The sequence below is a fragment of the Brassica napus genome, unplaced genomic scaffold (assembly GCF_020379485.1).
Source record: "Brassica napus cultivar Da-Ae unplaced genomic scaffold, Da-Ae ScsIHWf_1857;HRSCAF=2494, whole genome shotgun sequence".
Taxonomy (NCBI): Eukaryota; Viridiplantae; Streptophyta; class Magnoliopsida; order Brassicales; family Brassicaceae; genus Brassica; species Brassica napus.
The window spans coordinates 65,813-78,350 of record NW_026015274.1 but is presented as its reverse complement, the minus strand read 5'-3'; the positions used below and the strand labels follow the sequence as shown (position 1 = coordinate 78,350).

Sequence of the window (12,538 nt, the reverse complement as noted above, 5' to 3'; positions counted from 1 at the left end):
TTTAATTAAATGGATTAATTAGGATTAATTAAGAGTAATCATGATTAATTAAAGATTAAATTATAGATTAATTTGAAATAAATTATGGAAGTAAATAATGTGAAGTAAAATGATGTGAAGTCTTGTTATATTCACTATCCCTAAAGCCCCCGCATTACCGTGACTTGGTCCTGCGAATGGAACAAGGTCATGAAGACACGATGATGGGGTAGCTCCCTGGAGACCGTGTACTGCATGACGATGCAGTGTCGGATTGTTCATACCGGACATTTGACAATGATGGTGATGCTAACTCACTAGTCTCGGTTAGCCTTAGTGGTTTTTCGGGTCTAGTATATATATTGTATTATATGATTATGGTAACGGGCGGTGTGGGTGTTGTGGAAGTGATTTAAAAATAAGAATTCACAATGATGATAGATATTAAAATATAGTACTAGTACTTTGCATGATCATGTATATGCATTTGATAATTGCTTGATTTATTATTGATTGTGTTGTGATTCTAGATTCAGTGAGTAAACTAGTTGCTCATGACTCATTTGTGTGTGCAGGTAACCCTTAGGCGGGAGACACTTAAATCTTTTGGACGGAAGGAGCGGCCAACCAAAGGTAGTATTTTGTTGTCCTTGCAACGTACATTTTGATGTATATATACTTAAAACGTTGTTGGGCGATAGGCCGTAGGGTAAACTATAACAGTTTGTAAGATGTTTAAAGTAAATAAATAATGTATAAAAGATGTTTATAAATCACGAGTTCTCATATGATATTAGTCCTTGTCCGGGACGAACTAACTATCGAATATTGCTTTATCGGGTTGAAAAGCCTAGAGTAATATCCGATAGGAGTGTCTGTGTTCTTTGGTTGTTGGTCTAAGGTGATCGGATTTATTTCGAGAACCTCGGGTCGACCATCAGGGAACATCGACCGTGTCATTTTCGGTTATCTACGATCGGGGGTGTCACAAAGGTGGTATCAGAGCATTGTTATACGATGCTAGAATGGGACTTGTTTCAAAAAACTTTCGAGTCAAAAATGTGTCGCAAGGATAATTAGGATATGCTGGTTTGTTCCTTCTTTTAGGAATTGATAGACCTGGGTAGAAACTTACCATGATCTTTTGTTGCAGATGCCACCGAGACAGGCACATCGTGGTGGACATTATCTACCGATACCTATTTCATCATCTTCAGACTCCTCGCCGCATCTACTCCGGCACCACTTCTGACTCCTAGCTTTGAGGCTACACCTTCAGGCTCTAGCTTTGAGACTGACCCGTCTGAAGGGTCATATGATCAGACACCAGAGCACATTCCTTTGTCTCCAGACCCATACTTTATGGACATCGAGGTGGATGTGGTACACGATAGTCCAGTGCATGGAGATCATCCCGCAGCTCCTGCCGCTGATATTCCACCAGCTCCTGCTGCTCATATTCCACCGGCCCCTGCCGCACCTATTCCGGCAGCACAACCTCAACCAGCGCCAACCGATCCAGCTATGATAGCACTTCTGGAACTGATGGCTGAGATGGTGAATTTGCAATATCAAGCATTGAATGCACAGCGAGAAGCACAGCGTGCTCAGCCAGCTCCAGTACCTACCACTTCTCACCCGGACTTCCTGAAGATAGTCATGATTATGAAGAACTTGGGGACGAAGCATTACCAGGGAGGCACTGATCCCTTTGAAGCTGATGCGTGGCTTCACAATCTCGAGCAGAACTTTGCTGCAACCCGTTGTCCGGAAGAATTTAAAAAAGACGTGGCTGTTTACTATTTAGAGAAGGACGCCATCAGTTGGTGGTTATGCGTAGAGAGGAACTTTGGAGACTTCAATCTGAGTTGGGCTGACTTCGTACAGCGTTCGTTCGAAAGTACTTCCCACCGGAAGCCCGTGATCGATTGGAGATTAAATTCATGGAGCTAGTTCAGGGAGGATTATCTGTTAGGAAGTATGAGGCAGAGTTCACCCGTCTCAGGAAGTATGTCCACTATGGTCGAGAGGACGAGATGATGATTATCCGTAAGTTCCTTCGAGGACTTAACCCATATATCAGGAGCAGACTTGAGGCAGTAGAGTTTCATCGGCTTGCTGATCTTGTTGAGCGTGCTGTGAACGTTGAGGAGGCCATTGCTGCTGAGAGAGCTTCTTCTAGCAATGCCGCACAACCTAGACGTCCATCTGTTCCGTTCCAGCCTCAGCCGCATTCTGCTATGCAGCGAGGACGAGGAGGTAGAGCTTTTCGGGGAGGTCGTTCTGGAGGTTCTAGACCTAGAACCCCGACTTGTTTCACTTGTGGCCAGCTGGGCCATGTTAGGAGGGATTGTCCGACCGTGGGACAGTTCCAACCGGCTGTACCATCTCACATCACTTGTTTCACGTGTGGAGAGCGAGGACATTATGCGACATCATGTCCACGCACTCATCTTGCTCAGCCTGTTGTTTCGAGTGCTCGACCCGCCAGACCAGTTAACCCACCTTTACCCTTACCTCCTGCTAAGCGTCAAGCCACTGCTGGTAGGGCTTACGCTTTAGAGTTACCAGGACCATCCGGACCACCTCAGGGTCCGATTTCAGGATTGTTTTCTTATCCGATTGAGTATTGCATAAATTATTAAAAATAAAAAAATAATTGATTTGTGAATTAGTGATATAAAAATATTATAAAAGTGGTTGAGTAAGTAATTGACGGTAAAGTCAATTATTGTCAGGGACTTTGCTTGTGGGTGGAATATCCGCCCACATCCTTTTCGATTCAGGAGCAACACATAGTTTTGTAGCTCCCGAAGTAGCATCCCAATTCGATGGAGAATTCACTAAGGTGAATTTATCCATTCCCGTTCTAACTCCCGGAGATCAAGTTCTTGAAACTGAAGGCTGTATTCTAAGAGTTCCAATCATTATCCAAGATATGGTTTTTCGGCTGATTTGTTAGTTCTCCCCTTAGAGAGGTACGAGGTAATCTTAGGGATGGATTGGCTGTCAAGTTACCGAGCTCACCTTGATTGTGGTCGAGGGAAGATTGTTTTCGAGAGAGATACCCAACCCCCTTTAGCTTACCATGGCATAGTACCAAGTGATGGAGCGTCATTAGTGTCAGCATTGAGAATTGAAAACCTTTTGGAGAAGGGTGAAGAAGTATACTTAGTGACCTTAGTTGCTGGACTAGTAGAAGACGAGAAAGAGCAGAACATGGAAGAAATACCAGTAGTCAGAGAATATGAGGACGTGTTTAAGGCATTAGAGGGATTGCCGCCGTCTAGGAGTAACCCCTTTAGTATAACCTTAGAACCCGGATCAGCTGCAATAGCAAAGGCACCATACCGAATGGCACCAGCAGAACTCGCCGAGTTGAAGCAGCAGTTAGCTGATTTGTTAGACAAGGGTTTCATACGTCCTAGTTCATCACCATGGGGAGCACCCGTTCTATTTGTAAAGAAGAAAGACGGAAGCATGCGGTTATGTATTGATTATCGTGGAATCAATAACGTAACCATAAAAGACAAGTACCCACTCCCAAGAATTGATGAGCTGTTAGACCAGTTACAAGGCGCAAGCTTGTTTTCGAAGATTGATTTAGCTTCAGGTTATCATCAGATTCCAATTTCCGAAACCGATATCATGAAGACCGCCTTTAGAACCCGCTATGGACACTTTGAGTTCGTAGTAATGCCTTTTGGTCTTACCAAGGCCCCGGCTGCATTTATGCGACTGATGAATGAAGTATTTCGGGATTACCTGGATGAGTTTGTTATCATATTCATTGACGACATCCTCATATATTCCCGAAGTGCAGAAGAACACGAAAGGCATCTACGATTAGTTTTGGAGCGTCTCCGAGATCAAAAGCTTTTTGCTAAGCTTAGTAAATGTCGTTTCTGGAAAAGAGAAGTTGGCTTCTTAGGACATCGAGTGTCAGAAGAAGGAGTTGCCGTCGATCCAGAAAACATAGCTGCTATTAAGGAATGGCCGCATCCGACTTCTGTTACCGAGATTCGAAGTTTTCTCGGATTGGACGGCTATTACAGAAAGTTTGTCCAAGCATTTGCAAGCATATCAAAGCCTTTGACTCGTCTTACCGGTAAAGGGATTGCTTATGAATGGAGTATAGAAACCGAGAAAGCATTCGAAAGTTAAAAGAAGCTTTGACGACTGCACCTATCTTAGCATTGCCTAAGCCTAACCAACCATACACCGTGTATAGGTATGCATCTCATGTTGGTTTAGGTTGTGTGCTGATGCAAGAAGATAAGGTAATCGCCTATGCATCTAAGCAACTAAGAAAGCATGAAGTGAATTATCTGACACATGACCTAGAGATGGCTGCAGTAATATTTGCCCTTCGGATTTGGCGATCATATTTGTATGGTGAGAAGATCCAAGTATTCACTGACCATAAAAGCCTTAAGTATCTTTTCACTCAACCTGATCTGAACCTAAGGCAAAGACGACGGATGGAGTTTGTAGCTGATTACGACATGCAGATCCTATACCATCCAGGAAAAGCCAACGTTGTTGCTGATGCGTTGAGCAGAAGGAAAGTTGATGTAGATGTTGAAAAGAACTCCAGAACTTGGAAGCGGAATTCAAGATGATTAGTTTGGCTGCCTTAGAAGGAGAGGAAAGAGAACCTCTAGGACTACAAGCAGTAAGCCAAGCTGGTTTACTTTCTCGTATCCGAGAATATCAAATGAGAGATGTGAACCTGAAGAAGATACGAGAGCAGTTGAACGAAGGAAACATTGTTGGGGTCAAAAACGGTTACGACGGAATTACCACCCGAAAATCCTCAGAGATCGTATTTCCGAAAGAGTTAGTAAAAGAAGGGATGTAATTTTCGTAAAAATAACCTATACGAGGTTATTTTTACGAAGAAGTATTCTTTGGGATTCAAACCGAACGATCGTCCCGCTCGGTCGCTACGTAGCGACCGAGCTCGGGCCAAAGCTCGGTCGCTACGTAGCGACCGAGTGATCATCCCGCTCGGTCGCTACGTAGCGACCGAGCTCAGCCAAGCTCGGTCGCTACGTAGCGACCGAGCGATCGTCCCGCTCGGTCGCTACGTAGCGACCGAGCTCGAGCCAAAGCTCGGTCGCTACGTAGCGACCGAGCGATCGTCCCGCTCGGTCGCTACGTAGTGACCGAGCTCGAGCCAAAGCTCGGTCGCTACGTAGCGACCGAGCGATCGTCCCGCTCGGTCGCTATGTAGCGACCGAGCGATCGTCCCGCTCGGTTGCTACGTAGCGACCGAGCTCAGCCAAGCTCGGTCGCTACGTAGCGACCGAGCGATCGTCCCGCTCGGTCGCTACGTAGCGACCAAGCTCGAGCCAAAGCTCGGTCGCTACGTAGCGACCGAGCAATCATCCCGCTCGGTCGCTACGTAGCGACCGAGCTCAGCCAAGCTCGGTCGCTACGTAGTGACCGAGCGATCGTCCCGCTCGGTCGCTACGTAGCGACCGAGCGAACATCCCGCTCGGTCGCTACGTAGCGACCGAGCTCAGCCAAGCTCGGTCACTACGTAGCGACCGAGCGATCGTCCCGCTCGGTCGCTACGTAGCGACCGAGCTCGAGCCAAAGCTCGGTCGCTTTGTAGCGACCGAGCGATCGTCCCGCTCGGTCGCTACGTAGCGACCGAGCTCGAGCCAAAGCTCGGTCGCAACGTAGCGACCGAGCGATCGTCCCGCTCGGTCGCTACGTAGCGACCGAGCTCGAGCCAAAGCTCGGTCGCTACGTAGCGACCGAGCGATCGTCCCGCTCGGTCGCTACGTAGCGACCGAGCTCGAGCCAAAGCTCGGTCGCTTTGTAGCGACCGAGCGATCGTCCCGCTCGGTCGCTACGTAGCGACCGAGCTCAGCCAAGCTCGGTCGCTACGTAGCGACCGAGCGATCGTCCCGCTCGGTCGCTACGTAGCGACCGAGCTCGAGCCAAAGCTCGGTCGCTACGTAGCGACCGAGCGATCGTCCCGCTCGGTCGCTACGTAGCGACCGAGCTCAGCCAAGCTCGGTCGCTACGTAGCGACCGAGCGATCGTCCCGCTCGGTCGCTACGTAGCGACCGAGCTCGAGCCAAAGCTCGGTCGCTACGTAGCGACCGAGCGATCGTCCCGCTCGGTCGCTACGTAGCGACCGAGCTCGAGCCAAGCTCGGTCGCTACGTAGCGACCGAGCGATCGTCCCGCTCGGTCGCTACGTAGCGACCGAGCTCGAGCCAAAGCTCGGTCGCTACGTAGCGACCGAGCGATCGTCCCGCTCGGTCGCTACGTAGCGACCGAGCTCAGCCAAGCTCGGTCGCTACGTAGCGACCGAGCGATCGTCCCGCTCGGTCGCTACGTAGCGACCGAGCTCGAGCCAAAGCTCGGTCGCTACGTAGCGACCGAGCGATCGTCCCGCTCGGTCGCTACGTAGCGACCGAGCTCAAGCCAAAGCTCGGTCGCTACGTAGCGACCGAGCACTCGTTTCGCTCGGTCGCTACATAGCGACCGGGCTCGAGCCAAAGTTCGGTCGCTGTGTAGCGATTGAACCTTTCCGAACATCGATACGACACCAGTCCTTGCATTCTCGTCAAACCTTCGAATGCTATCTCCCGAAGACCGTAGCAAGCTCAGTCCATGTTTCCCGCTATTCTAATTCATCGATCAAACTTCGCGGATTAGAAACCGCGGAAAACTCGTAGTAAACGTGTCGAGTCGGAAGACGGCCCAAAGGGACCTAAAACACGACTCGAGGCCCATCCTACGATTTTTCTTAACCAAAAGCCCGTGAACCACAGCATGGTTCACGCTTGGCCCACGAGGAAGGATAAATGTCAAGTTTCCGCGGATAAATACGGAAGTTTTGAAGATAATTGTGAAGATCGGGAAAAATGGAATATCTCCATTTTTATGCTATGACGGCTTAAGGGCAGAAGAGTAAAAGCGTAAACCGACCTTGGAGCTAGTATATAAGGAGTCCTAGGCGAGGAGCAGAGAGAGGAACTTTTTCAGAGAAAACTTAGCACTTAGAGCGATTTAGGCAACTTTCCGTTTTTGTTATTTCGAGCTGCGACTCAATTAGGTTTAGCCGTCTTAGGGTTGCTAGAACTAGGAATCTCGCCGACAGCTCTCGAGCCCAGGCTTATACCTTGTTGTAACGCTCATACGCAGATTCGGAATAAGATCTACTTTGCTCTCTTTTCGATTTCTTATTTTTATCGTTGTTATTCTCGTGTTCTGATTGCTTGACGTGTGGTAATTAACAGATATCCGGGTCCTCTGGGAAACTAGGGTTTTCTTAGTTTCCTTATTTAAACGGAAATCGACAGTGCGAATTTCGGTTCCCACAGTTTGGCGCTAGAAGGAGGGGGCCTTACGGATCAATCTAACCCGCAAAAGCCACACACAGTCAGACATGTCAACCAACGACGCGGATAACGTGCAAACTCCCCTTAACGGAGGCAGCGGCACCGATCTCCACACTCCGGTAGCGGACGTATCTGCGGCCAACGCGCAAGCCAACGCCGCGACTCTCGAGGAGTTTAAAAAGATGTTCGCCACCTATGAAAAAAGGTCGGAAGAACAGGATAAGCTCGTGAATACCTTGACCAAACAGGTTGAAACCTTAACGGCAAGGACCCAAGCTATCCGTCCCCGCGGAACCACCAAAATCCGCGGGAAGAGGCTCGATTTCGCCACCCCACTCGATAGAGCAGGAGTCGCGCGGGAACGACCTTCCGGTCAAAACCCCAGCGAGAAGTCTCCCATCGAGAAGGGGAACTCTGAAAGTCTTCCGCTCCCTGCAAAGGACTCGGAGGATAACGAAGCCGAACACATTGACCTGGATCCTAGCGATGTCTCCAACGACACCGACGAGGATGTCGACAGACATCCAAGAAGGACCAGAAGCCGATCCGCTCGGGAAGGCTCCCCGTTCGAAAAACCAATGACGGAAGAAGAAGAAGTCGCCTATTGGAACGAACAAGAGGAGCTGGCCGAAAGGCAAACCGAGCTCACTCGCAGTAAGCGCCGACAGGCTCGGAAATCCACTGACGAGACATCGGATATCCGCGATCTTCGCGACTACATCACCAAGACTGCGGCAGAAGTGAGAGCCGTAAAGTCTCAAATCCATCATGCTACTAGTGCTGCCCCCGAGATCGATCGACTGCTGGAAGGAGCTCGAAAGACCCCCTTTACCAGTCGCATTTCGGACATGAGGGTGTCCGATCCGGGAAAGATCAAAGTACCGAAGTACGATGGTACGGCCGATCCGAAAGCGCACCTTCAGGCTTTCCACATCGCGATGGGAAGAGCAAGACTGAAGGACGGCGAAAAGGATGCCGGCTATTGCCGCCTGTTCGTCGAAAATCTTGAAGGAGCAGCGCTCGAATGGTTCGCACGCCTTCGTCGCAACACCATCGGGAGTTTTCGACAGCTCGCATCGGAATTCCTCAAACAGTACTCTGTATTCATAGACAGGGAAACCTCCGATGTTGATCTCTGGAGTCTCTCCCAGAGGGAAGACGAACCCCTCCGCGAGTTTATCAGTCGGTTCAAACTGATAATGTCCAGGGTCAGCGGGATAAGCGACAAAGTGGCCATCGACGCGCTGAGAAAGACGCTCTGGTACAAGTCGAAATTCAGAAAATGGATAACTCTCGACAAACCGCGAACGATCCAGGACGCCCTCCACAAAGCAACGGACTATATCATAGTGGAGGAAGAAACTAAAGTCTTATCGCAAAAACATAAGCCGGCAAGACCATCCTCGAAAGACGCAGATCCGAAGGGGAAAAAGAAGAACTCTCGTAACGACAAGTACGTCCATCACGAGGGGGAAGATCTCCAAGGAGCGCATAACTATGCGATCAATTCGGATCAAGGCCGGACCACGGGCAACACATGGACTCGCAATCAAGGGTATGACGAGAACACCTTCTGCGAGTTCCACCAATCCCGAGGACACTCCACGACTAATTGCAAAGTCTTAGGAGCAAGACTGGCCGCGAAGCTGCTCGCTGGAGAGCTTTCGGAAGTAACTAGCGTCAAGGATCTCATCCTCGATTCTGATCGGCCTCCAAAGACGGACAGAAATCCGCCCGCCGAAAAATCTCCTCAACGAAACCAACCTGGGGATAAACGCGGTAGGAGGCCGGATGACAAAGGGAACGATAACAATCGTCGCAGAGTCAATATGATCATCGGAGGATCTCAATACTGCGGCGATACCGTGTCAGCCATCAAGGCTTACCAACGGAAGGCAGAATCAAGCGCAAATTGGCCTACATGGTCTCCTCCTCGAGACGGCCAAAGTTGCTCGATCACCTTCACGGAGGAAGAAGCCGGCGGTATCGACCAACCTCACTGCGACCCGCTCGTCATAGATCTCGTCATACGAGATTTAGAAGTCGGAAGGGTACTCGTCGATACGGGAAGCACGGTCAACGTAATCTTCCGCGACACTCTCAAGCGGATGAGTATCGAACTCGGAGAGGTAATTCCGACGCCAAAACCACTCACGGGTTTTTCAGGCGAAGTGTCGATGACTCTCGGATCAATCCAATTGCCAGTCATGGCCAAGGAGATCACGAAAATCGTCGAATTCGCGGTAGTCGACCATCCCGCTATCTACAACGTGATCATGGGAACCCCATGGCTCAACGCCATGCAGGCAGTTCCGTCAACTTACCACCTGGGTCTCAAGTTCCCAACGCCGAGCGGAGTCGCGGCCATCTGGGGATGCCAAAAACAGTCGCGACTATGCTTCCTCGCGGAGCATAAGTTAAGGCAAATCACGGCTTCTGCAAACGGCAAACGCGCGAAGATAGATCGATCTTCGGCCAAAAGCGCCCCGCACAAGGACGAAGTAAAATCGTCTGTCAACGCAAACGCATCGGACGTCGAAGCTCGACATAAATCCGAAGCCCACGCGACAACTCAACCGGAACATCCGGAAAATAGCGTCGACCCAGCCACGATCGACACGGTCAAGGCGGACATCGCGACACCAACCGCCGAGTAAGAACACTCGCGGCATGAAACAGAACTACGAGATGGCTTGATCCTCGAAAGGGGTACGTAGGCAGCTTGTCAAAAGACGAGTTCAGCTATCCCCCTCTCTAAAAGGGGGGGGGGAGTGGGTGCGTATACTCGTATACTCCCACAATCGCCATTATTGTAATCGAGTTTTTAGAAACATAAAAATTTTTACAATATACACTGTCTTTTTATCGAAAACGCTTACGCTTCAGTTTACGCTCGTCTGCGGCCTCATCCGGCCCAAAAATCGTAAAGATTATCACCTTTCAAACACGCAAAAATACACGCATAATCCTCGAAAATAACTGCGAGACGTCGCAAAAAGTTAAAATTCGAGGACAATGCTAAACAAATTGTCCGAACGCGACCACCAAAAACTTTACACCCCGTTCGTCGATTGGCCCCGACGAACACGCCAGCCGTCTTAAACAAACGCAATCCGATCACTCTTTTGATCTTTAAAAACGTCCAGCACAAGGACAAAAGCGCGCTACAACAAAAATCCGAAATTTTGGTTTAGCACTTCCAGTTGATTCTGAGAAGATGCTCGATTCGTACCATACAAGTCATATAAGCCGAGAACATATCGCGGACTTTAAACCGGTGCGAGTCAGGAAGAAATCGCAACAGGAAAAACGATAGCCGGCTAGTCACCGCACAAACCTTAACCGAAAGTAAACCTAGGTCTTGCCCTAAACCCAACGCTCTGGTCTCAAACATCTCAAGGCATGATATCTAAAAGATACGAGATCATAAACCATGCCTCTCCGTTCGTATCTCAATGTTCTCGAAAATCGTAAAGACAGATAAATTTTTACGAAAATCACGAACGAACCAACAGATTGAACGTCTAATTAGAACTACATACGAGACGACAACTCGTATTTACTTCAACCCTACTCAGGAAAAACTCGAAACAAAACATTTATCATATAAATAAACCGCGTAAAGCGGCAAGGGATTCAAAGCCACCAACGGCCAGTCCCGGAAATACAAATACGGCCATCTTGGCCTAAACGAAATCCAAATTCAAAGGGCCACATTCGGCCGAAAACAAGGATAACTGATCCATCCCTCATAATCCAAAGTCAAAGTCCCCGGACAACGAAGCACCAAACGCATCCGCAGGACGATCCACTTCCTCGCCACCATCGTGAAAATCGATCGGGACCTCCTCGGTATCAGGAGAAACCGGGATGGAATCCCAGAACCCTTGAATCCTCTCGTCGATCGGAGGGATAAGCGCCTCAGCGTGGGCACGGTCACTCATCCCACTCTTCATCAAGCTCATTTCCTCTTCAAACACATAGTCGTCGGCTTGCGTCCTCCAAAGACTTCCGACCGAACTACGGCACTCGCGAAAGTCGCCCACCGAGGTAAAGGCATTCTTAAGGTTCCCGTACTCAACCTGGAACTGAGATGCGCGAGTCTTCATCACCTCGACGATTTCTCTTTTGCCTTTCCTCTCCGCTCTACGAACAGCCCGCGCATGATCACGAGTAAGCTGTGCGTCTCGCTCCAGCATCTCGCCTTGCACGCGAGCGAGATCCCGCTCCGCTTTCTCCACGTTGAAGCGGTAGACCATGGCTTCTCTATGACCCGCCTCGATGGCCGAGCCCAGCAAGCTCAGGCCCTGCAAAATCGATGGGCGTGTTACAAATCCATACATAGGATAATCACTAAAAAATTCCCAAAAACAAACTAACCCCATTGATGATGCGAGATCCTTCCGCAATGACTCTCGGCCTCGCCGATTCTTTCGTAGGAGGAGGAGCATCGAAACCCGATGGCAGCCCAGCAAAGAAATCATCGAAGTCCGGAATGGGGGCCTCGCTCGAACCGCTTCCGTCGCCGTAAGCAAGGTTCGGATCCCATCCTGGAAGCATAGAGTCGTCCATCGAAAACTCTATGTCGCCAAGATCGACATCTTCTCCTTGGGAGGGATCAACGAGCCATAATGAGCAACCCACCATGCCTCGTTCTCGGCAGGATGCACCGAGTGAGGCACGAACTCCATCTTCGGAACGACGAGCTCTTCGTAAGGACTCGCGGACGAAGACCCTTTTTTCGCAATCTTTTTCTTGCTCGACATCTTTACACTTCTCTTAAGAGAATAGAGAAAAAGGGTGGAGAGAAAGATAGAAAGTTTTTTTTTTGAAAGATCTTAGAGAAAAACAAGAAAGTGAAAAAATTATGGAACAAGTTACCTCTCTTCTTATAAGACATGAGGATTTACTATTCAAGCTCGGACTTTCGCATATTAATTCCATCCATCACGCCTAACTTGCCAAACATGCCTAACCGCACGCTAGGATCCCCCCATGCATGATCCTAACGGGCTGGGGGGCTAACTGTTGGGGTCAAAAACGGTTACGACGGAATTACCACCCGAAAATTCTCAGAGATCGTATTTCCGAAAGAGTTAGTAAAAGAAGGGATGTAATTTTCGTAAAAATAACCTATACGAGGTTATTTTTACGAAGAAGTATTCTTTGGGATTCAAACCGAACGATCGTCCCGCT

The 12,538-nt window shown here is 49.2% G+C and overlaps 1 protein-coding gene across 1 annotated transcript; it reads left to right on the top strand.

Moving 5' to 3' along the window:
* Nucleotides 1-1,132: 1,132 nt before the first annotated feature.
* Nucleotides 1,133-4,601, top strand: LOC125599496 (the record flags this gene model as incomplete). The annotated part of the gene is made up of 5 exons (XM_048772763.1): nucleotides 1,133-1,801; nucleotides 1,867-2,571; nucleotides 2,718-2,885; nucleotides 2,942-4,138; nucleotides 4,234-4,601. Coding segments are annotated over 5 exons (3,107 nt in total), but the record flags the coding sequence as incomplete, so codon positions are not given.
* Between the last annotated feature and the right edge of the window lie 7,937 nt (nucleotides 4,602-12,538).